Consider the following 27486-nt stretch of genomic DNA (forward strand, 5'->3'; position numbering starts at 1 on the left):
TGGGGCTCGAACCCCCAGACCCCGAGATCATGACCTGAGCTGAAGTCGGATGCTCAACCGACTGAGCCACCCAGGTGCCCCTTTTGATCTTCTTCTTAATATGTATTTTATGTTTTAATTTTTAAAATAAAAATTCATTACTCTGGTAATTTCTTAAAGTAGTAAGACCATTTCTAATGAAATGCAGCTTTAGCAGTGGGACAGTGGATCACTTTATTTCCACTTTATTTCAGATCTTAAATATTCGATATCACAACATCTACAACTGTGTCCTAGAAAAACTTTCAGATCCATGTTTATGAAATATATAATTTAGCATAGCTTTTCATGTATAAAAGTGCCCTCAAAACTGAACAAAATGAGGGGCACCTAGGTGGCTCAGTCAGCTCAGCAACCGACTTCTGACTTCAGTTCAGGTCATGATCTCAGTGTTTTTAAGAATGAGCCCCACATCGGGCTCTGCACTGACAGTGCGGAGCCTGCTTGGGATTCTCTCCCTCTCTGCCTCTCCCTAGACTTGCATGCATTCTCTTTCTCTGTCTAAAAAATAAATAACCATTAAAAAAAAAGACTTAACAAAATGTAAAAATACTTTAATACATTTTCCAAATCTTAGTTTCTCTCTTTCTTCCTGTCCTCACAATATAAATCTAGGCCAGAAATGTTCCTGGCGTTCATTTTGGATGTGGAGCCACCTATCCTCTGGCCCCACCTCCTCTCTCAAAACACCAAACTGAACTCTCTATTTTAACTGGGAAGACCCCTAGTGAGACCCCACTGTCCTCTAAGTCACGATGCATGTCCCTGTCTCACCTGTGTTCTAGGCTTCCCGTTGCACTCACACCACTTTTCCATTATCTGACAGTCTCAATCCTGATTCTGAGCTCTTGCTCATGCCTTAAGCATTCTTCATCTCCTTGGTTGTCTTCAGAGAAGACCAATTCAAGAGCCTCTCTGATTTCTCCCAAGGGTTCAGAAAGAAAGTCCTGCCACTTGAAAGGCAAATATGTGTATCTTCCTAATGAGGAATCATCTACTCTGCTTCTTCCAACCTTCGACATCTTCCAGGGAGCCAGATATCTTGCAGCCAGACTTCATCACCTTTAGACCAAAAGGACAGGGTACTACAAGGGCATGATGTGGAAGACACCTAGGATTCTAGCCTGTGTACTAAGGCTTATGATCATAAACATGTACCTGAAATTCAAAGGGGCCTAAGGAAGAAAGAACCTCAGTTAGATCAGCTCAATTAGGTCTAAAAGAAGGGCTGCTTTTAACAAATAACAAAGAGAGTATTATCAGAGTCCTTAAGGTATCTTAGAGAAGGCATTTATTGATAAGATTGTAATTCTCGGGGCGCCTGGGTGGCTCAGTCCGTTAAGTGGCCGACTTCGGCTCAGGTCATGATCTCGCGGTCCGTGAGTTCGAGCCCCGCATCAGGCTCTGTGCTGACAGCTCAGAGCCTGGAGCCTGTTTCGGATTCTGTGTCTCCCTCTCTCTGACCCTCCCCCGTTCATGCTCTGTCTCTCTCTGTCTCAAAAATAAATAAATGTTAAATTTTTTTTAAAAAGATTGTAATTCTCCAAAGTTTTTGGTTTCAAGTAACAGAAAAGTAAATTTGAGCAAGAAATGGGAATTTCCTGCAAGCTGAGGGCTGTCCTGTGGTCTTTGTCTCCAATGGGTAGAGAGATAACTGACAATCAGCTGGAGTGAAAGTTGCAAAGCCCCTCTCTTAATCTCAGCTGAGTTTGCTTTCACTCATGCCAAGCAATAGGATCGGAAAGCAGCCATTTACAGTTGTTGGAAGAGCCAAGATTTCCAGTTTGCCAAAGTGAGACTTACATGCTTGGAATTCACTTGGAGGCTAGAAGGCTCCAAAAGGCTTGTGATAAATCAGGGAAGCAGCTGTGCTCCTTTGTTTTTATCACAAAGTGGCACGAGTAACTCCAAGCTGGTATTAGATGAACAATCTTATTTTTGTGAGCGATTCAACATGGAGATCAGATTTTATCTTAGTGTGTGTAAATTTTAACTATGGAAAAAATACAAATCTGTTCTTTCCCTGAGAAATCAAAAACTATATTAACAGAAGCTGCCTTTTTATAATTCATTTATATTTATTACAAATCAAGTTAACATTTAGAATTGTGTCTACCTGATATTTAAAAGTTAATCTCAGTATTCAAATCTTTATTTTGTGTGGACATCAAGTTAAAATATCTTAAATGCTAATTTTCAAGATCAAATCTACATTATGGCATAACTAAGAGCATAAAATATGTTAGCTCTATTGCACCACCAATAAAGATTAGATCTTCAAACTGTGACAATATAAACAACTTAGCAATTCTCATTTGATGACTATGAAAGCTAATATCCTTCAAAGTGTTTTAAAATTAATATAAAGAGGACGACATATATCTTTTTTTCAAAGTTTCATCTTAAGTAAATAAAAGGAAATAAAACTATAATTGAATAGAGACTTCAAGATCTTGAAGGAAAAGATCTAATGAATGATAAGAATGCTACATGTAAGTAAATAATCATGGGTAGGATAAACTCTTAAAATAATAGCATAAAATTCAAATTTTATTACAAGCTAAGGTTTCTTTTTTTTTTTTTTAATTTTTTTTTTTTCAACGTTTATTTATTTTTGGGACAGAGAGAGACAGAGCATGAACGGGGGAGGGGCAGAGAGAGAGGGAGACACAGATTCGGAAACAGGCTCCAGGCTCTGAGCCATCAGCCCAGAGCCCGACGCGGGGCTTGAACTCACGGACCGCGAGATCGTGACCTGGCTGAAGTCGGACGCTTAACCGACTGCGCCACCCAGGCGCCCCAAGCTAAGGTTTCAATACAGGAACTTTGCCATGGAGATGAAAACCCTCCTGACATTTAATAGTTAGTACTTTGCAGGATTTGAAAAACACAATTAGATATCAGCAATCAATTTGTTGACTCTATTGTCCCCAGATAGGACAGTGGGGAATTTCCAGTGGGGAAATTCTGCTTACCCTCTAAGTACTACTGCACACTCCATAACTTACTAATTAGCACTTAATTTTCCCTTTGCTTAGGGAATAATGATTACTGCTTTCACCTAATACAACAAGGGCTACCTTTAACGATCAATTTTTAAAAATTAGCCAATGATCCATAGACAACACCCATCTCCCAATGAGTGCCTTACACATTCCATCAGGACAGCACCACTAAAATTTTTCAAGCTCTGCTAAGACATAGTTAACTTTTATGCTGACATAAATGCAGAATAGTCATTTTGATTATTTCAGGAACAATAAAACTTTGAACGTTTTGACTTTGGGTATGAAAATTTCAATCATGAGTTTTAAACTTGTATACTGAATGATTAGGGTGTGATTTAAAATATTTAACATGAAATGGCAAGAGCGAGCCATTAATTCCTATCAAACAGATGTTCAAGAGGCAAAGCACAAACAGCCTTAGCTAAAGCCTTTCATTCTTACGTTCTTTAAATTTATAGAGATATTTGGTAACATGAGACTTTGGTAAAGGAAGTAATTATAAAAGGGAAAAGCTGACTTCTAAGAGTTGTCTATGGTTTTCAATGGCACATCTCTAGTTTCTAAGCCTCAAAACATGCTATACCTTCAATCAAATAAACGAGTTTGAAGTGCCAGTTTATGAAATCTGGATTGTAATTCTGATGGTGATGAAAGCATGAAAATCTAGATATTTTGGGTGATAACAATGAATTTACAATGTACATCTAACTTGTGATTGTATGTATATTACCATATATTAATATCATACCCAGTGACAGAAAGTGAAATAAATAAATATGCAGTCAAGAAAATGAAGCCAAAATAGTTTCTATATCAGTAGGAGTATGAAGGATACTATTATCCAAATTTCCAAATTCTAAATTCTAATTGGATCTATTGAATAAAAAAATATGACAAACTTAAAAAAAAAATGTTGGCCAAAATAATTTAGACAAGTGAAATAGCAAAATGATTGGCAAAAAAAGTAAAAAATTCACTCCACAGTGTCATAAGACACATAAAGTAAAAAAAAAAAGACAAGGGAATGTAAATCTTGACTAACTGACCTGATCAAATAATTCCTCAATTTTATTTGTGGTTGATGGTAAACCAATGAAAAATCCAAAGAAGTCACACATTTGACAAAAATTACTAGAAAAGCCTAAGATTTAACGCTTATTATACAAGTAAAAATAGAAGAAAACAAAATTAGATTTGGGTTCAATCAGATATGAAGTAGTGTAATAAACCAAAAGCAAGGCAACTTAGCAATTGTGTAGGGGGAAATTTTAAGGAGTAAGTTTTCAAAGTGGTGCATGGGGAGATCTATGCATAAATCCCATTAGTAATAATGTGTTCCTCTGATCTTGGTGATATTCACTTTTAAGTGATGCCATAACTATTGTAACAATCCTGCATTTATGACAACATTCATCTGTTCAGTCCCTGAAGACAGTGAACTTAAAAGTAGTTGTTCTTTCTTTTGCATTTACTAATAATATATTTAGTTTTATAGGCACTAGTCACAGATCGACCCTTTTTTATGTCTCACTGTGGTGTGTAATTTTTTTTTAATAACTGTATGTTTAAAATAATTAGTACTGCTGGATATAATCACTAATTTCCTAAAACTGCAAAAGGCAACTTAATATTTCTGCATAGCAGCTGTAATACACAATATTGCACAGAACTAAATTATTACAAACAGTGCCAGCAGTTTTCTATACACAGTACTTAAGATAATTATAAAAAATCATCTTCATTACTGCTTGCTAGCATTTTTTTGAACAGTTTAATTTGGATAGGTTACAAAATACATTCAAATCACACAGATATAATTACTGTAAACCCAAGAAGCTATAAAATGTTCCCAACCAAATCCCTTTGACCCTGTTAATGTCTGTTCCTTGTTAATCTAAGGCAAACATTGTTTGTAGTGTGCATTTGTTATAGAATATAAAAAAAAAAGAAGGGGGGGGGCTAGGAAATCCCTTAACAGTTGTTATTGATTCCGGCACTTACCGACGGAGAGTTAAGTGCTGTTTACAAAACAGAACAGATGCAGATGCTGACAAAAAGGTAAACAATTGTTGCATGGCTTCCTGCCAGATTGTGAACCGATATATTAAACTCCAAGTGAAGCACATTTCCCCTATGGATTGCACTTATTGCCACTTCATTTCCTATGTGCTCCATCTCTCCATTGCCGTGCCTGGCACTAAGCTATTTCCAGTTCTTTGCTGACCCCTGAGGCCTGGTGCTACCACACACAGCCATTAGAGAAGGGAATTGCATGTGTCTGACACGGCCTGAAACCAATTATTTGATATTTTCTTCAGAATGATGCCTAACTCTGTTGGGAATGAGCAATCATGAAATAATTTACCTCCTGATTTAATTTTTTCCTGCACAAATTAGTTGTAGACTGAGCTGGCTATACACAGATGCCTGTGACATAGCTATCTTATCAAGATGATACTTGAAATGGGGGGGGGAGGGCCTGAATTGAATAGGTTGGGGAATCCTGCTTTAAAGAGGCATTGACAAGTTTATCAGATACACTGATCACATGTACTCTCTGTTGACTGAAAATGACAGAACCTTAAAGAACTGTCAGGATAGCAGAGAAAACCACAAGGATGCAAACCTTATCAGGGTATTTAATATTTTTGAACATCTGTCTGATTTCTGGTTTCCTTTTTGTGTCTCAGAAAACTTGGCACACGATCAAAATTTAACAAAACAAAACAAAAACTCGCATTGGTTCATGACTGAGTGATCCTAACCAAATTTAGTATTCATTAGTTCTGTCTTTAGATATAGTCATAGTGTCAAGAAGGTATGCATTTTTCTATAACTCAAATCCCTACAAGCTCCTTTCATAAAAATATAAATGGTGTATGCTTTATATTTTGTCTGTATGCCACAGAAACAAGGCAAAATATGAGATTATCACTTATCAATAAACATAGAAAGACTGTATAAATTAACATAGGTTTAATCTGAATAATGAGATAATTAAGGCCAACTGCTCAAGTTCAATAAAGACAACACAAGTCTCTTTACAGCAATCTCAAGTGAACATAAAGCTCCAACCAAATCTGTGCAGTAATAGCTTGTCTATAAAGTCGGGTAAGGATTCTTCTCATTTTTACATACTGATTCCACATTAGATCTTGGCTACTTAGTCTTAAAAGGACTATGACTGTTGTGCCTTCCTATTTCTCTTCAGGGTCCAGGCTCTACTAACTAGACTCACATACCAACAACTGTGAACTTTATGGCTTTTGTAACCATGACTAAGAAAAATTATAAGAAAAATGTCCATTAAAAATATACCCTCTTCAAATAGCTGAAGGATCACTCTTTTACTGTGCTACAAAAAGAACTGCAACAATGATTATAAGTGATTTCAGTACAGTTTGGAAAAAATATATAGAAAGGCATAATAAAACAATTTTACAATATAGTTTTCTCTGACAATGATCATTATAAAATTTAGAGGCAACTTCTCTTTTCTGGATAGACTATTTTACAAACCTTGGTATCCACTTCAATAATTACTGCTAGAATTAATACTGTGTGCCTTGTACTAATGGAAATGCTAACACTGAATTTTATTTTATGTAAGTAATCTCCACACCCAACATGGGACTCGAATTCACAACCCCAAGATCGAGAGTCACATGCTCCACCGACTGAGCCAGCTAGGTGCTCCTAATACTGAATTTTAAACTTAATTTCTACTTTGGAGAACAAACAATATAATGCCAGTTATCTAAAATCAATTCAGTATGATCATGTTATAGAGATCTAAAATATCAAAACTTCAAAATATTGTCTTTTATATTTCATTGGCATCAGAATTTCAAAGCCAATACTATCAGGGTACCTGGCTGGCTCAGTTGGTAGAGCACGCAACTCTTGATCTAGGGGTTGTAAGTCCAAGCCCTACTTTGGGTGTAGAGATTACTTAAAAAAAGAAAATCTTTAAAACAAACAGGCAAAACTATCTTGTTGCCTTAAACACACACACACACACACACACACACACACACACACACACACACACACAAAGGCCAAGAGTATCATCTCTCACTACCACTTATCTGTTAATTTAGTACTTCCTAGTGTTCAATTGTGGAAGAGATTAAACCAGTAATAGAGTAAACTTCACTTTTCTAAACAATACACATGGGTTTTTATTCAATGTTAAAAAGAAGTTGCAAAAACAAACACTGATAGATTTTGCTTTTGATTGAGGCAATACACTGTACTTCATTTTAAATAACTTTTTGTTTCCTTACGTGAATAATTTAGATCTCCACTTAGATACTCAACCAGAGTTCCCATGAATGGAGAAGCAAATTAAAAATATATGTATAAACAAAGGAAAAGAAATTCGATTTTAAGAATGACAGAGGCAAAAGAATTTCTGACTGTAAATCCATTAGGACTTGAAACATTTTACCCAAAGCTAAGGATTGTTTTCTCATTTCCACAATAGGGGACTGATTGGTCTAACTCTCAAAGCTGCTAGCCGTTTCTCCTGTATAAATCCCCACTCAGGGATCAGCCCATACTCAGAAAATACTACTTCAGGAAAAGAATTTTAACAGTCCCAGGTGTAAATGACACAGATTTCCTCTGAGTTCAAAAAAAATAGGTGGAGATGTTAAATAACACCCCCTTTGAGGCAGAAGATACATTTTATACTAAGCACTTGACTTCATAGATGTGACACTGATGGTCAAAGATTTTCATGCACATATATATACAATGACGGTGAAAATGTTATATCATAATGTGCATGTTCCAAGTTGATTTTCATAATAAAGAATGTTTTGATAAAAGAACCACTAAGTTTTTCAATTATTAAAATGATTCCATTTTAAAATGAATATTACCAATGTTTGTTTGCTTATTAAACTTTACTTCTCAAACATTGGTGAAAAAAATTTGTTGGGTACCAATGACTAATAGTATAATAAACAAACAAACAAACAAAAGTATAATAGCCAGAAGTCACATACTACATTTTCTGAGAACCTGAGGAAAAAATATGTTAATTGAACAATATTTAACATTATAATAATCCACTGGAAAATGATCATCTGTTAAACAAAAATTTAGGGATTTATCACCCCTACATGTAAAAACCCACAAATGCTTTCATATAAAACAACAGAACTGAGCATTCTCATTTACTATTATGTTCATAAATCAAGACAGAATAACAAGTAATTCTAGCAAGGGAAAGCAGAAGTTACAAAAATTTTAGCAAGCTTACAAAGTGATTTAGGAACGCACTTTCTATAGAATATGAATTTCTGGCTTGCAATGACCTCATATATATTACTTTTATATTTCTCCAATTTCTTTGTTCAATATAAAATAGTTGTAAAATAAATTTGTTCACTTTTAGAATAATTTTATTCTAAACTTTTCAGTGATTCTTTTCAATTATTTTCATCTTGTTCTTAACATTTTATTTATATTTTAATCAATTTCTTTTCCAAGTTAAAAAAAAAACAAAGGTTAAAATCTCAGTATTTTAATTTTTTTTTAGTTTTTCAGTTTTTAAAAATGTTATTGAACGGCTCACAGGCATATAAATCTTAAACTGTCCTATGACCTTCATGAGAAACCACTGAGTCATTTCATCTGTCATTCTTCATATTTGAATGTCATAATTAAAAGATGTAGCAAGTGAAAATATCCTTTCCATCTGTAGGAAAAACATACAGGTATTCTAAGCAGAGAGGGAGTAAATAACTGAGTGCAATTTAGTGGTTGCTAATTGTTGCTGTATGAATGCAAAAATATTACTACAACTAAATTGCATCCACATTCTTTCTTATGGAATATACTTTCCATCTTTGTTGCCCTGTCTTTAGAATAAAGACCCAGAGGTCCTAGAACATTTAATGGTGAATCAATGGGTCAGAAAAACAGAGTCCATGTAGCAGAAAACATGTTTAAAGTAAATAAATACAGGCATTTGTAAAATATCAAACGTCTACCCATAACATATACCCTTCTCTCATACACCTACACATTCAGTCATTTTCTCCGAGTTTTTAATGAAATAAATATTTTCACAGATGACACAATCTCTAGTAGGGAGAACTTAAAATAAAAACACCATCAATTCCTCAGGGAAAAACATTCTAGCATCAGGCTTTTTGTTTATTTTCTTATGAGGCATTGAGACACAATGAGATGATTCTTCTAATCTTTGTTCTGTCTCAAACTTGATTTGTTAACCAGCCAAAACACAAGAACTGAAAATTCTTTTGTTTTCATCCAAAACACAAGAACTGAAAATGTTGCACTAATTTCAGCGTGGTGACGTGGCAAAGAGAACTCGAACAAACAAACAACTGTGGAAGCAACTTGCAAACATGATGCTAACTAATGGTTATTTATTAATCTAATAACTAATGTTATTTATTAATCTAAAGAGGATCTCAAACATGGTAATAATTGTTTCAACTATTTCAGTAGCTTAGTTTCTTTTAGCTTAACTTTGGCAAAAAGCTTGAATGTAAGCAGCTTAGCTGCATCTCTAGGAATAAAATGAGTCTCCTTCTAGATACATTTTTTAAAAAATATTAAGTCAAAAATTACTTTCCTTTGCATGTGTTACTATGTAAAGTCTTGGGTAGTTCTTTTTCTTCCCAAATTTTTCCCAAAGAGAAAATCCAGTGATGGAACTTTGTACTCTATTACTTAGTTCTTTCCAAAATACAAATTTGTTTAATTTTACATGTAGAGAAATAAATATACACGTTGCAATTCCAGAAAGTTCAAAACAGAAGTCGGAATTGTGGTTAAAGTGGGAATTACTCTTCAAATTGTACATAAAATGATTATTTATCTTACAAGGGAATTAAGAAAAAGACAGAAATTACAGTAGTTAAGAGAATGAGCTTAGTTATAATTCAGAAAGGGCCTTCGATACCAGCTGAGGTATTTTCTGAAGTGGGACTTTGAACAAGCTATTTAACCTGTCCAAACTGTTTTTTATCTATAAAATACAGATAATAACCAATTTTTCAGAGATGTTGAGTAAATGGTATACCAGTATATACAATACTTAGCACAGTACATGATAAATTAAAAGCACTTAATGGGGCGCCTGGGTGGCGCAGTCGGTTAAGCGTCCGACTTCAGCCAGGTCACGATCTTGCGGTCCGTGAGTTCGAGCCCCGCGTCAGGCTCTGGGCTGATGGCTCGGAGCCTGGAGCCTGCTTCTGATTCTGTGTCTCCCTCTCTCTCTGCCCCTCCCCCGTTCATGCTCTGTCTCTCTCTGTCCCAAAAATAAATAAACGTTGAAAAAAAATTAAAAAAAAATAGTCCATCATATAAATGACTTTATGTATTTGTAAACCGATAATAAGGAAAAGTAAAAATGATCGAGGGGGAAATACTATTGAACATTAATGTTGAATTCATGTTGAGTACCATCCTTTGCAAAGTGTATACTTCAGTCAAGTATTTCCCACAAAACAGATCCTAAGTGATATGTGCCTTATCAAAACTCAAGAATCAAAATGGCTGGGAATGACTTTTAACACACAAAACACCATCTTAAATGGCTTGAAGAATTTGTCCTGTTCTGCCTGAATTCATAAAGTATGAAATAAAAATGAACAGTTCATTTTTACCATCACCCTAATGGACCACCTCTATACTTCTACTAGGTAGAGATCAACAGTACAGGAAGTAGACTGAATGGAGGGAGAAGGCCCTCCTGGCTCAGAAAAAGGGAAGACAAGACTCCTTCTCTCAGCTGATGACATGGTCACGGTAGCATATGAAGGTGCCATGTAACAAAACTGACTGGAGGAAAGGCTTTAGGATGGATCAATGATGCCAAAACTTCAAATCATCACTTTTGATGTTCTTTATGTAAAAAAAAAAAAAAAAAAAAAAGAAAGAAAAGAAAAGAAAAAGAAAAATAGAATTATTTATAGAAGTTTAACATGCGTAATTGTTTTACTATAATATGCCTCGTGAAATTCTTACCCACGGTCTTTTAGGACAAGCTCTTTCCTCTATGCTTTATAGGCTTAATTCTGAGGCTTTTATTTTGTACTTACACAAAGATTTGTATGGATACGGAGAGGTATTTAGAGAAAAAGTATCGCCCATGCCTATGGGCTTGCAGAAATAAGCTGGTTCTTCCCCAGGAAAAAACACAAGTTATCATTAAATTCCTGCCTTGTCTGCTTTAAATACATGCCAGAGAAAAGGCATATGGATTTCTTTTTAATTGACAATACAGAATAATAATTGCATTTCCAGTCCTCGCCTGTGATCTTAATTTTCAATAATATGATTAAAAATGTTCCTGCAAAAATATAAATACATAAAAATAGAAACTACAAATAAAACAAAATTAAAACACTTGGTTGTGGGATCAGAAGGGAAACCCAAAAAATAATTACTAGGAAAAGCTTCAGATGTTAGCTGGAAGGGGAGACTCGACTTCTTGTTTTTGCTTAATTACCTACTCCTCTCTTCACCCTCCCATCTTGATAAAAAAAAAAAAAAACACGCAACCACAGGAGGTGGGCAGTTTTCATATAGTGATTTTCAAGTTTCATTGGGGAAGAAAAATCATACAGATAAAGATCTAAAAGAAATTTTTCTACCTGCTTCTGTGACGAACAAAATCACATCTTTAGCCAGTTTACACATCTGTACTGTCAGTACAGAAAATAAATGTGACAGCTTCCAATGACAAACTGTAGGTATAAAATCTGGCTGTGGAATGATTTCCATGTCGCAGAGCCTGAGAAAGTGTAGTAGAGCTTAGATGTTCCCTAATATAACCTAAAATTTTATCCATTAAGAAATTTGAAAAGGTTAAATGACTTATCTAAGGTCACAAAACAAAGGGGTGGGAGATTCAGGACCAGCACCCTTGACTCCCAGTAAGTACGCTTTTCATCTTCTGAGAGCCAAGGTATAACTGTAGACAAGGAATGCACCAGTATTTCATTAAACATGGCAATTACGATAAAGCAGTGGGGGAAAAAAACCTGAGCAACAATATCACTTTTTGGAATTTAACAATGCTACAAAACCTGGAACTACATTATGATTTTACAAGAATTTGTAATAATTTGAAAAAAGATCCTACTTTCTCTTATGAATTCTTTTTCCCCGTTACTATTTTCTATTATTTGGAATTTCAGCTTCTACTAGTGGGGGGGATAGAAAGCATAAATGTCATCAGAGTTAACAAAGCTCTTCCCTTCGGTCTTAGGAGCACATGACAGGGTGAAAGATGCGGTCCTTCATGGAGGCTTGGAACCTTCTGTAACAGTACTCATACAAATGCTTCTTTTTTGTACGCATTTTGTAGGCTGGCCTCCAGATGCTTCTTCATCTTTCCTGAATGACGGTCACCACTCAGCTAGTCAAAGCTACTTGAGGAGCAAGAGAGAAATTTGGGTAACTATAAGACTGGCCTACTTTCCAACTGTGATCTAAGCCTCCCCCAGTCAAAAATTCTACTTTTATTTTGTTTTCAAGGTCTTCTTTACTCTGAAGGATCTGTTTATCCCTTGAGAAAGTGTTTTTCTCACTCTGTCTTCCTTAAATAAAACAGCAAGCGACTGTGAATGGGAAGGGGCTTTAGATGCCACTTAGTTTCAACCTCACAACCACTGCAGATCTTTAGAAACCTTCCAAATATTCAAAGGCATGTATTGTAGTCTCTTAAGTCTTTCCTTCTCAAAGCTAACAATAACCTCAAAAAATTCAGAGTAAAGACGTATAAGGGACCAGAAAATTTATTTTATGATTAAAATCTTCTAATTGTATTATTTTATATTATAATAGAGGATTTATATAATTGAAATTTACTACACATAAACAAATCCTCTTTTTCAAACATTGAGAAAAACAGCAGTAACTTTCCTTTAATCCAAATAAAAATATAATTTAAAAATTATGTATTATATATTATGTTTAAAAAACATAATTTTTAATGTTTATTTATTTTTGAGAGAGAAAGAGACCGACAGAGTGCAAGCAGGGAACGGGCAGAGAGAGAGGGAGACACATAACCCTAAGCAGGCTCCAGGCTCTGAGGTGTCAGCACAGAGCCAACTTGGGGCTTGAACTCATCAACTATGAGATCATGACCTGAGCTGAAGTGGGATGCTTAATCAACTGAGCCACTCAGGCACCCTCAAATAAAATATAATTTTAAAAAGTAAAAGTAATTTGATCAGTTTACCACTCCAAATGTAGACATGAAAAATGTTACAATATAAGGATGACACTATTCTGAAATTTGGATGACACATGCACATGTGTAAATATGGACTTGACTTCCCAGATAATAAGCAATCAGGTTACAGTCAAAATACAAAAGGTAAATTTCTAGCTTCAAGAAAGTTGTTTATTTTGACTTTAAATAAAAATTTAAAGCCTTATAAATTAAATGAAAAAACACTATATTATAAATTGTTATAAAATAATTGATAATTTTCTCCAAAAATTATTAGAGAAACTGTAAGAACACAAATCAGAATTATTGGCAAAGTCTGGGTTCTTAAATCATGCTTGAAACTTTGTAAAAGAGTATCTGCAAAAATTATATTACTCTTTTCTAGGATAGATCACCAAATCACAAAGATCCTACAATATTTATATTGACATTATTTCATCATTTTCTTCAAGTTACAGAATATACAAGCCATATACTTCTAAATATATTATAATACTACACATACTCTCAAAGAAATAAAAATTATAAAACCATAAGAAAGGTTACCATACAATGCCAAGATGTGCAATTCAAGTCAAGGGATTAGCTTATACAAAATAAAATTCAGTGTCTGCCAGGTACTTTATCATTGTTGAATCAATACCCAGCTGCGGTTGCAGGTGGAAGTCACTCTGGGGTGTGCAAGTAAACACCCACCACCACCAGAAGGGCCAGCTGGTAAAATAAAATAAAATAGAATAAAAAGTGCCTCTAGTCAGTTTCTGAATTAATATGCACAAGCAAATTATGAGTCAGTTATGAATCACTGTCAACAAAAAAAAGCAAAAAATTTGAGAGTACAACACAGAAATGTTAAAATCAAAAAGAAAACATGAAAGCGTCTGGAAAATTATTTTTATGCTAATTATCATGTTCCTTGTACAGTTTTTGCCATGGAATTTAGCAGTATATCAAAATAATATACCAAATAACTGCAAACAATGAGATTCCCTTTCTGTGGATTATTAGAAAATAATAATGTATGGCCTTGGAAAAGATTTACCTTTATAAATCTCAGTTTTCTCATATTTAAAATATGAATATTATGAAGGGTTGTTCAAAGACTAATGAATTCACATGTGTAAAGCCTTATACATAATAAAAAGCTATAACTTTTTTTGATATTCAAGTAATGTTATCTCTACTTATTTTTGATACCCAAGCAATGCTATCTATCTCTATATTATAAATAGAGATGAAAATACACATATGTTTATATGTTTGTGTAAATAAATAATTTATAGACCATTCAGGGAAAAAACCAGTCCTCAATCCACCTAAAGAATCAAAGGCAGTTAAGGATTCAATAGGTTCAAATTGCTCATCAAGAACATGGTAGTATATACATAAAGAAGGAGCAGCACTCCCAAACTCAACTAACAAGGTCAAACATTACACTGACACCAAAGTCAGATAAGGATACTACATGAAAGCAAAACTACAGACCAGTATTCCTGATAAATATAGATGCAAAAATTCTAAACAAAATATTAGCAAACCGAATTCAACTCCACATTAAAAGAATTATATACCAAGATCAAGTTGGATTTATCCTTGGGGTACAAGGATGGTTTAACCTATGTAAATTAATCAATGTGAAACACCACATTTAAAAAATAAAAATCATATGATATTCTCTATAGATGTAGAAAGGCATTTGACAAAATACACATCCTTTCAAATTCTATACCCTATACCTATACCCAAATTCTATTCCCTCTATACCAAATTCTCAGTGAATTTGCTCATCAAGAACATGGTAGTATATACATAAAGATTGAAACATCTTCCTCTAAGATCAGGAATAAGACAAGGGTGCCCATTCTCACCATTCCTATTCAACATAATACTAGAAGTGCTAGCCAGGACAATCAGGCAAGATAAAGAAATAAAATGCATTCAAATCAGGGGAAAAAAAAAAAAAGAGTGAAATTGTCTTTGTTTGCACATGATATAATCTTACATAGAAAATTCTAAAGACTCCACTAAAAAATTGTTAGAATTAATCAACAAACTCAGTAGTTTCAGGGTATAAAATCACACTTGATCTTAGCCAAAAGGCCGAGAAGCGATTAGGGTATAAAATCAACATACAGAAACTAGTTGTATTTATTTTTTTTTAATGTTTATTTATTTTTGAGAGAGAGAACATGTGCAAGTGGGGGAAGGGCAGAGAGAGAAAAAGAGAGAGAGAAAGAGAGAGAGAGAGAAGGAGAAACAGAAAGGGTCCCATGCAGATTCCATGCTGTCGGTGCAGAGCTCAACACGGGGTTTGAACCCATGAACTGTGAGATCATGACCTGAACCAAAACCAAGTTGCCGAACCGACTAAGCCCACCCAGGTGCCCCCAGAAATCAGTTGCGTTTCCATATACTAACAATGAAGTATCTGAAAAAATAAATAAACAATCCCATTCACAGCAGCACCAAAAAAAATAAAGTATTTAGGAATACATTAAACGAAGAAAGTTAAAGATCTGTATACTGAAAAAATAAGACTTTGAGGAAAAAAATCGAAGAAGATATAAAGAAATGGAAAAATACTGGATTTCATGGATTGAAAGAATTAAAACTGTTAAAAATCCATACTACCCAAAGCCATCTATAGATTCAATTCTCTATCAGAATTTCAATGCAGGGGCACCTGGCTGGCTCAGTCAGTGGAGTGCACAACTCTTGGTCTTGGGATTGTGAATTCAAGATCCACAACAGAGGTAGAGGTTACTTAGAAAAAAAAAATTAAAAAATTTCCAATGTGGAAAAAAAAATAATCCTAAAATTTGTATGGAACTACAAAGACCTCAAATAGCCAAACCAATCCTGAGAAAGAAGAACAGTCAGAGGCATCACATTCCTGATTCAAGATATACTGCAAACTCATAAATCAAAACAGAATGGTATTGGCACAAAAACAGACACAAACCCAAAGGAACAGAATCAAGACCCCCGAAATAAACCCTCAGGTATATGGTCAATTAAGATTTGAAAAGGGAACCAAGAATACTCAATTAGGAAAGAATTAAATAAATGGTGCTGGGAAAACTGGATAATCACATGAAATTGGACCCTATCTCACAACACTCATAAAAATTAATGCATAATGGATTTAAATATAAACCTGAAACTGTAAAACTCTTAGAAGAAAGCAGTTTTTTTCCTTTGCTCCTTGACACTGGTCTTGGCAATGATTCTTTGGATGTGATACCACAAGCACAAGCAACAAAAGCAAAAATAGCATGGGACTACACCAAACTAAAAAGCTTCTCCACAGCACAATAAATAATCTACAAAATGAAAAAGCAACCTATAGTAGGGAGAAAATATTTGCAAACCATCTATCTAATAGTGGATTAATATCCAAAATATATAAAGAACTCATACAACTCAATAACAACAACAAAATTTTAGAAAGGCCAATGGACCTGAATAGACATTTTTCCAAAGAAGATATACAAAATAGCCAACAGCTAAATGAAAAGATGGTCAACATCAGTAATCAGCAGAAAATTCAAATAAAAACCACAATGAGATATAACCTCACAACTGTTAGACTGGTTATCATCAAAACGACAAGACATAACAAGTACTGGTGAGACTATGAAGAAAAGGAAACCTGTGTGCACTGCTTGTGGGAATATAAATTGGTATCTTCACCGTGAAAAACAGTAGGGAGTTCTTCAAAAAACAAAAGAAAACAAAACAAAACAAAAAAGAACTACCAACAGCAATCTCACTTCTGGGTATATATCCAAAGGAAATGAAAAGAGGATATTGAAGACATATCTGTACTCCCATATTCATTACAGCATTAACCATAATAGTCAAGATATGGAAACAACCCAAGTGTCCCTATATGGAGATACACACACACACACACCCCACAAATATATGATGGAATATTATTCAGCCATGAAAAAGAAAGGAAATCCTGAAATTTGCAACAACATAGATGGAACTTGAAGGCATTAAGCTAAGTGAAATGTCTGACAGAGAAAAGACAAATATTGTATAGCTACATTTATATGTGAAATAAAAAAACCCTGAATTCATAGAAACAGAGTATTATGGTGGTTAGCAGGGGCTGGGGAATGGGGGAAATGGCAAAATGTTGATCAAAGGGTACAAATTTCTAGTTAGAGTAATCATTTCTGAGGCTCTAATGTACAACACTGTGAATATACTTAATAATAGTGTATTAAGTCGTTGAAAGTTGTTAAGAGAGTAAATCTTGAATGTTCTCACCACCAGAAAGTAATGGTAATTATGTGACATGATGGAGATATTAGCTAATGCTGTGGTGGTAACTAACAAAATACATAAGTGTATCCAATCACACATTGTAAATTTTAAACTTACACAATGTTATATGTCAATTATATCTCAATAAAGCTGGAAGAAAAAAGAATGGTGTACATACAACGCCTGCTTAAGATAGATCAATAGGTTACAAAATAGGAATTATAAGAAAAATACTTTCAAATTAGTGTTATATAGTCATCAGATGAGAAGAGGGTGAGATGGTTTAGAAAAAGTAAAACAATGGCTGCACTAAAGTAGAGTTAGCAATATGGAGAATTCAGAGCAGAGTGTTTTTTTAACAGAATGAGTTATTTCTATCTTGTTCTTTCAGGCAGTGGAGCACAGTGACATAGCAGAGGATCTGCAGTTAGACAGTTTGAGTCCTGGCTTCCTTCTGTAATCTTGACCAAATTAATTATCTCTATGCCTTAGTTTCCTCACTGTGTAATAGAGATAATAACGGCACCTACCTTGTTGGTTGGTTAGGATTAAATGAGATAATGCACATCAATGTTTGGTGCAATAAATGTTAGCTATTGTTATCTTAGGGAAAATCTTTTCTATAGTTTCAGGCAAAATAAGTCTTGGTGAGCATAAAGATATAGATATATATTAAGATATATAGATATCTTACATCTTATAGATATATATAAAGATAGATATCTATTACCTATATCTATCTATCTATCTATCTATCTACCTATCTATCTATCTATCTAGGGGTGCCTGGGTGGGTCTGTGAGTTGAGAGTCTCACTTGGACTCAGATCATAATGTTGCAATTCATGGGCTTGAGCCCCATGACAGGCTTGCTGGTGTCAGTCTGTCAATGCAGAGCCCACTTCAGATGCTCTGTCCCCCTCCTCTCTCTGCCTCTCCCCAACTTGCTCTCTCTCTCAAAAAATAAAACATAAAAAAAATTATTGAAGACCCCTAAGAGTTCTTAAAAAAATAAAGATAATACAATGTACAACCCGTTCAAGTCAATGTAGACTTTATTCTAATAGGGCTATAAGTTATTATAATTGTATTAATATTTATAAAGAATGTTTATCATTACATTATTTCACTTATCTCAAAGTATATTTCCTTGATAAATAAAATTTGGTCATTGGGTCAGATATTAGTAGCAAATATGGTTGATCCATTAAGAATTAGTTTAGCAGTTCTTATACTACATTAGAAGCAGTTACTCATTTTGTTTTCTTCCCCTAGTGGGTCTAGCTCAGAACCTTAAACATGGAAGCTGCTATATGCCTTGCCAATGTTAAATGCTCAATAAAGCTGCACCAAATTGATTTTCAGGTAGTCCACCTGAACAGTGCTGTCTGAAATCTCTTTTGCAAGCGACAAAGCACTATACACCTTAAAACAAGGTCCAATCGCATGATGGTTAAGTACACGGGTCTTGGAGACATGAAGACCAACATATGAATTCTGACTCTGTACAACATGGCCCAGAGCAAGTTAATGTTTCTAAGCTTCTTTCTTTGTTTATGAAATTGAGATAATAAGAAAAAGAATGTATGTGGCACAGTGCCTGGCATATGGAAAGTATTAATTTAACAAGTGATTTACACCAACGGTTAGATAAAGGAGCTTGAGAAAGATCAGTGCACCTAGACTTGCAGAAAATGTTTCAAATTTTGGTGTTAAAGCCTACACACATAGTTTTCTCTCACGAATGAGAAAACACCTCAATATCAGCCCTAAAGACTCCATAGCAACTTACACATATTTTCAACCATATGGATCTTTTCTTCTGTTATAAACTATATTTAGCATATATAAAACTTTCATGTTTTAAACACTTTACAAGTAAGCAGGAATTCTTTTAGAGAATATAAAAATTTTTAGAAAATAAGTACACTCATGAAATGCATTTAAAATTTATGTAACAATTAAAATGAAAATCTATTTGCTTTGAGCAAAACTGTAATGTTCCTAAATTAGCTGACTTTGCATTCTGCCATAACCTAAAGTTGGCTGATGCATGTCTGTTCTGTGATATGATATAGCTTCCAGAGGAAAATAAAAAAAATATAAGATAAAACATTAAACTACTTGAAAATTCATATATCACAGTATTTTGGTATTCTGGCATTTTATTAAGGAAGGTATGTAAAAATATGGTGAGCTATGGAAATTTTTAAAAGTGATCATAAATTCAAAGACAGCAATTTACCAAATAACAATTTTCAAACACTTAAAAACTATGTTTATGTACCTATTTAGAAATATACCTCAGAATTTTTACATAAAAGCATGACTAAAAATTTTAAAAAATAATATTTTTATCGTGATTTTTCTCCACTAGTGGGAAATTAAAATGGTGACAGAAAAGTTTATTATATCACAATAATTTCTTTCTTTTTTCCTTTACCTTTTATATAAAATTAGGAATTTTCAAATCACCTTTTCTTTATGGATATTCTTATAGAAATGATACTAGAGGAACTTTTTTTTTTTTAATTTTTTTTTTTTCAACGTTTATTTATTTTTTGGGACAGAGAGAGTCAGAGCATCAACAGGCGAGGGGCAGAGAGAGAGGGAGACACAGAATCGGAAACAGGCTCCAGGCTCTGAGCCGTCAGCCCAGAGCCCAACGCGGGGCTCGAACTCATGGACCGCGAGATCGTGACCTGGCTGAAGTCGGACGCTTAACCGACTGCGCCACCCAGGCGCCCCTAGAGGAACTTTTAAAATGCTATGCCTCTGTGACCAATTATAATATAGACTTTTATAGTTACCATTTCACAATAGCTCTTTATTGGAATTGACTAAAAGAATACAATTCTAAACGTCCAATTTTAGTTCATGTAAATTTCAACAAATCTTTAACAATTCTTTTCACCTAATGATGTTTCAGGTTTGGAAGATACAATGGGTTAAGAATTATACTTTTCTGTTACATATATGAGAATATTGATTCATATATATATATATATATATATATATATATATACACACATATATATATATACAGTTTCACCCAGTAATTCATGCAATCAAAAAAACCAAAACTCTTACTGGCAACATTTTTGACTTACATTTTCAATATCTTTAACAATTTAAAGAACAGGAAGAAAAGCACGTCTAGGACTATACCTACAGAAAAAGAAATGCAGAAGAGAAATGTGCACTGAAAAATTTCATAATATTTATTTTCTGATTTAGTTTTAAGTTTGCAGTAAGTTTCACCAAATAGAAATATGTTAGAAAATTAAAGGTATCAAAAGGCTTAAGTCAAACCGAACAAATTTAAAAAATCACTAACCCAAAGCATGCACTGATCCTCTATGCCTGCTGGAGCTCTTGCTTGTTTTAATCACACGGATAGCACTTTCTTTGAACTGCAGCTCACAAAAATTTTCAAGAAACTTTGCCATTTCTTCTGCAACAGTATCCAGGTAAGTTTCTTTAATGAATTTCAACGTTGAGGTGGGAGCTAAAATTTCGTGTAGTGTGTTAAAATCTTCTTTTATCATTGAGTACAACCTAAGCATTGTACTTTGGTATCCATGAGCCATTATGTCTAAATTCAATTCTCTGCTATAAGCAGGAAAACAGTTCTGCAGGAGCTCAGCCAACAGTTTATTCTGTATGCTTTGGTACTTGATTATAACTTCTGATTCTGGATAAAGAAACAACAGTTGTTGTATGCACTGCTTTTTCAACCAAATTTTGTGCTGTGAATTGATGATTTCATTATGGCTTTGTAATTTGTTCACTAAGAAGCGTCGAAGATGTAGTCTTACGTTATCCCAGATAGACTGTACATCCATGGAGGAATCATCTTCCACAGAATGAAGAGAAGTCCGAGAGAGGAAATGGAAAGATGCTCCACTTAGAGTTGCCGGGAACGAAACGCTGCTCTGGCAGGAGAGATCCCAAAGTAAATCCAGTATCACTTCTTCTTGATTTAGTTCACTCTTCAACGAATCTTGCTAATAAAAGTAAATTATAACATGAGAAATATGATTAGCTGTAAGAGTAATAGTAAAAATGATTTCTATAGTCACACAATTTCATACTAATTCATTTCAATTTAGAATCAATACTCAAATGGTCTTCAAGGTTTTTTGTTTGTTTGTTTTTTTGTGTTTTTTACATTTGGAATTTAATCAATTCAGGTATTTTAGAAGGTTAGCTTTATGATCCGTTAAATTATGCATGCTCAGGTGATGATCTATATTTTCAGTTAGCCTTCCAAACATAATATAGTTTTCAGCCCTCATTCTTATCCATCCCCAATATAATCTGAGCTGCAGCTTGAAAATTCTAAATAAAAACCTATAGCAAAACGTTGATTGAAATGTATTCCTCTGACAAAATAAACTCAAGATTATGTCCCTAAGTGATTCCTGGTAGAAAATTTTCATGCCTGAATAAGCATATCTATTATTATAGAACCCCAAATGAACATACAAAATGGAGACCTTTAAATATAGTCTGTGCCCAGAGGTTACTAATACCTGCCATCCTGAGAAATAAAATGTAATATAAAGACATTAACTTTCATTTAAGTCCCTTTTCGAGAGCCATGTTAAGAAATATTTTACTTTGGAAATTAATCTGAGAATATTTCAGTTCTCTCCAAAAAGATAAGTAACTCAATATGGGGAAAAAATACTCTCAGAATCATTCCCCAAAAGATGATACAAAATTATTCCTTTATGCCTTCTGTGTTGCCAGAAAACAATGATAGGTATAATTATGAATAGTAAAGGAATAAAAAGTTACTTTCTTTTTAGACCTTGTATTACATGCACACATTCTCCTTACATGCTGAATTTCCTAATTTTGTCTCTTTCAGGTAACACTGAAATTCGTTTATATTCTCTGAGTAGTAACAAGCTGATTCTAAGAAAACTGGAAGCAAAATTCAAGTGGCATTAAATAAGGCTGGCTTTGAAATTTCCTATTGACAAAGATACCACAGGTATTATGTATGATTCAGAATTATGCAGAAGTCATGCGAATTCCAGGAATTTGCTCTGAAGCCATTCTAAGCAGTGCTCTATCCAATTTAATGTTCCATATGTAATATAGATAGATAGATAGATAGATAGATAGATAGATAGATAGTATTTTATTATATAAAAAGCACTTATCTATCAAGTCTTTGGCTTATTCACAATAAAAATTCTGTGATACAGATATTTAGAAACCCAGTTTGCAGATAAGGACACTAACATGCAACATGTTTAAGGTACTTTCCCAATGTCACACACAGTAAAGCACAAGACCAAGAATGAATCCGTGGCTTCATTCTCCCTATCTATGTTCTTTCTACTACACTCCAGAGAGCCACAAAGTGCACTGATCTTTCTGAAGCTTCTCTCTCTCTCTCATCCCTCTCTATTTAGTGCTTTTGATACTTCTAGAAAAAAATGGTAAATTCTATGAAACAAACAAGTCATGTTAGTGCCTCTATCTTGGGTTTCTTTTAATCAGTCTAAATCTGTAAATATTTGATCAAACAATATTTAAAGAATAATAGGTTCAGGACACGTGTATAGTATGACTACTTAAGTTTGAGAATAACTTCAGTATAATTGTCATAATGAGAACCTCTGTTTCTTATTTAAGTACTTAGATAATAAATTAAAAAATTTCTATTAAAAAAAAGAAAGCTATGAAAAATGGCTGTTAAGATTGACAGCTTTAGCATGTAAAAACTTGATAATAAGGTCGTTTCAACCCGAATCTGTTTAATAATGTGGTTCTTTCCTCAAAATAACACGATCAATTATGTAAAAAAAAAAAAAAAAAACCTAGGTCTGGAACAACCCTATCAGTTTAATGAATTTGAGCAAAACTAAAGCGGCCTTTGCCCTGCAGTGAATACAGAATGACTTATGTGTGACAGATTAAAAGATAATTAAAAGCTTTTGCTTTTAATTAAATGAGAAAGCATTATTACATCAATATTAATGAAATTCAATACACATGGCTCTTAATAGAAATTAAAGGAATAACTATGTCCATATTTATTCTTCAAGCCTGCACCTTCAAGAGATAATGGGTGAGGGGATTTTCTTAAAAGAATAGGCTTCAGGGCACATAGTCTTCCTTTCTCTTCCTTTTATTACTTTGTAAACATTAAAGAGACATCTGCAATAATAACAATAGCCAAAAACTTTTCATCTGATTCTGTCATCCTAAGCCATCTACAACCTCAAGATATTTTCCACATCTGCCTTAGTCAATGTTTGATGTTTAGACGAAAACAGTGCCTTTTTTCCCCCTAAAGAAAATTAAAACCATAGCCACAGACATACTGCTTTCTAACAATCATGCTGTTTCTTTGGGAAACTGTTGTTGCAAGCTACTCCTTGTAGATATAGGGGTAATAAAGTAAGTGTTCTTACTCCATGGCTACAAACACATCCTAACATAGTGAGTGGTCAGTATCAAAGAATGACCAATGTAGTATTTCCCCATCAATTAACAGTGGTCTTGTAGAAATTACTGCCTTGCTTGAAAAAACTGGGTATGCCTGCAGTTTGGGAATACACGGAATGATAGACAAGGCAACTTAAAAGATACAATCAATGGTGATCTCATTATGCTTAATAATAAGCACAGAGAAGATGAGTGGTTGTGAAGGACATAAAACATAATAAATATGAACTTTTCTGGTAGACAAATGTGTGGTACGTATCAATCTACACATTTTGGAATTATAATGTTTAATCTCCATTTATATAAAACTTCATTTTATTGATACAAACCATTGTAAAAGGTAAAAAACAAACAGCTCACTGTACTACACTGGGGATACAGAAACCAAACAAAACCCCAACCCCTAGATATGGTAGGATAACACGGTCACTAAAATATTTACATATAAGAAGCTGAATGAATTATATTCCTGTTCACCCACCCCACCTCACTATAAAACAAAGGATTTTTTTTTTTGTTTTTTTACCAGTGTTTTGAGGAATTTTATCAAATCTCCATGGGGAATGGAAGGTGACTTGGATGAATTATAATTATAGTTATCTAGCCACTCAAAACAGTCAGTTGTCGTTTGCAGCTGCACATCTGGACACTGCTTGTTAACTTCAGATTGTATTTCTTTAATGCAATGTTCTATGCTATAAAAAAGAAAAGAAAAGATTATTTTGGTAGGAAACAAGTAATGGCTCCATGTCATAATATCACAGGACCTGAGATGTTTATACGTGGTACCTGGTTGAATACGGTTTACAAAATTATAAAGCATTCTTACGATAGGAAACAATAACAAAGAGACTACATATTTTCATTCATAATTGAAAACTGAATGCTCAGATTTTCTGGCAATTTCCTATCACACACAGTGGAGGAAATACAAGTATAAGATATCTAGATACTCTGAGATGAATCAGAAATCATTCTGTGTTAAAACAAAAATCAAGCATGGCTACAATGAAATGATGGTCCTCTTGATAAGCAGTAGATGGAATGCAGAGATAAGATACTCATGTTGACTAATGATCATAAACATAGTCTACTAATAGGTGAATGACTATACAAATTATGGAAAACTTCAATCAATGGGATATTAAAATGTCACAAAGCAATTACAAAAACCTTGTAATTTTAAAAGTTGTAAAACATAGATACATGCTGTATACACACTGTTATTACAGCCAACTATCTTTTCCTGCCCTGGAACTCTACTCCAAAAAACAAAAACAAAAACATACTAAACACTTTTTAAAAAAAAAAAAAAAAGACTGGAAGGAAATGAAACAAAACAAAGGGTTAATAGCAATTATCTTTGGGTAATGAAATTGATCTTTTACATTTTACTTTTCTATAATTTTCTAAAGTTTTAGAAAGTATATAATACTCATGTACCAAAAAATAAACTAAAAACAGAAAAACTTGTCCAATTGAATCTTTCAGTACATATCTGCTTTAAAAATAATATACAGAGTACCCTTAGTTCTAACACTAAATGGATATACTATGTTATTTTAATTTTCATATAAAATCTGTGGATTCATGATTATAAATCTTCGTGGTATAAACTGATGACCTTAAGCAGAATGTCATCTGTGGAGCCACATGGATATGACATATTACTACCACCTGATGGCAGCATATCTAAACTGCAAGAAAGCTTATTAACAGAAAAATTCTTTTGAAGCTGACCGCCCTCACCCAAAATTGACAGCTATGCATTTGCCTCTTAATAGTATTAAGAAAGATCTGTTACTAAAAAGGTTATTACTGTTTTGAAAATATCATTGCTATTAATTATAGATACCATGCGACAAAATTATTTAAGCTTCGGAAACCAAACTGATTATTAAAACTGATGTCATATGAATGGCTCTTCAAAAATCACCAGGTGTGGGTTGCCTATAAAACACACTGTCAATTTAAGGAAGGCTTTTCAGGAGACTTCTGAGCATGAGTGAATTCAAACTGAATCACCATGAAACAAATAACATTTTGAGACTCAAAGAGCTTTTTCATGAAAACAAGAAAAAGAATACCTCCTTAGGCCACAGGCCATGCAATTTCCTGATGGGACAATTCTATTCAGGAATACCAGTTCTAAGTCAGCCTTAATATTGGCAGATATGGTTTTAACTTATGTAAGCACATCTATGGATGAGAAACATGATACCTGAAATACACCTTAACTCTAGGGACCCTTTAACAAAGGTTTTTATTATAGCATCCTCATGTGTCTCATTCAATGAAACCTAATAGATGATAGCAAAGTGAATTGGAAAGGCTCAGGGCTGAGTCTGCCTAAATCTGTTTCAATCAAGACTCAGCTTTTAGGCTAATCTCTAACATCTGAATCTGGGTAGAGGCCAATAACCACAATCTATAAATAGGGTAAAGCCTTCTGAAGGCTAGATATTTTAGTAATTTGTCCAAACACTGATAAAGGGACTGAGCAGTTAGTGCATTTCAGACCACCTCCCTCACTGATACAAACTAAGACAGTTGAGCTGGCTTTTAAAATCACAGATTTTTGGGATGCCTGAGTGGCTTATTCGGTTAAGTGTCTGACTCTTGACTTCAGCTCAGGTTATGGTCTCATGCTCCATGAGAATGAGCCCCAACTCAGGCTCCTCACTGTTGGGATTCTCTTTCTCCCTCTTCCCCACCCACACTCTTGGTCTCTCTCTCAAAATAAATAAACTTAAAAAGTTTTTGTCATAAAATTTTTTTAAAATATTTAAACATTTATTTATTTATTTATTTATTTATTTATTTATTTATTTATTTATTTATTATGAAACTTATTGTCACATTGGTTTCCATACAACACCCAGTGCTCATCCCAAAAAATGCCCTCTTCAATACCCTTCACCCATCCTCCCCTCCCTCCCACCCCCCATCAACCCTCAGTTTGTTCTCAGTTTTTAAGAGTCTCTTATCCTTTGGCTCTCTCCCACTCTAACCTCTTTTTTTTTTTTTTCTTCCCTTCCCCTCCCCCATGGGTTCCTGTTAAGTTTCTCAGGATCCACATAAGAGTGAAACCATATGGTATCTGTTTTTCTCTGTATGGCTTATTTCACTTAGCATCACACTCTCCAGTTCCATCCACGTTGCTACAAAGGGCCATATTTCATTCTTTCTCATTGCCCTGTAGTACTCCATTGTGTATATAAACCACAATTTCTTTATCCATTCATCAGTTGATGGACACTTAGGCTCTTTCCATAATTTGGCTATTGTTGAGAGTGCTGCTATGAACATTGGGGTACAAGTGCCCCTATGCATCAGTACTCCTGTATCCCTTGGGTAAATTTCTAGCAGTGCTACTGCTGGGTCATAGGGTAGGTCTATTTTTAATTTTCTGAGGAACCTCCACAATGTTTTCCAGAGCGGCTGCACCAGTTTGCATTCCCACCAA

General features: G+C 34.1%; 1 protein-coding gene across 3 annotated transcripts in view; it reads right to left on the reverse strand.

Annotated features, from left to right (window-relative positions):
• The window catches only part of KIAA0825 (KIAA0825 ortholog), a 205447-nt gene that overhangs the window by 118691 nt on the left and 59270 nt on the right, over positions 1-27486 (reverse strand). For 2 of the 3 annotated variants that reach the window (XM_032593683.1, XM_032593682.1), the window contains 2 exons: positions 24547-24715; positions 20738-21559 (listed from right to left, as the gene is read on the reverse strand). In XM_032593683.1, coding sequence (XP_032449574.1) covers positions 20885-21559; positions 24547-24715 — 844 coding nt within the window. In that variant the 3' untranslated portion in view covers positions 20738-20884. Of the gene's footprint in view, positions 1-20737; positions 21560-24546; positions 24716-27486 lie in introns of those variants that run through there. The other variant, XM_030324862.1, reaches the window with a different exon arrangement.

Source organism: Lynx canadensis, chromosome A1 (genome assembly GCF_007474595.2).
Source record: "Lynx canadensis isolate LIC74 chromosome A1, mLynCan4.pri.v2, whole genome shotgun sequence".
NCBI classification, from domain to species: domain Eukaryota; kingdom Metazoa; phylum Chordata; class Mammalia; order Carnivora; family Felidae; genus Lynx; species Lynx canadensis.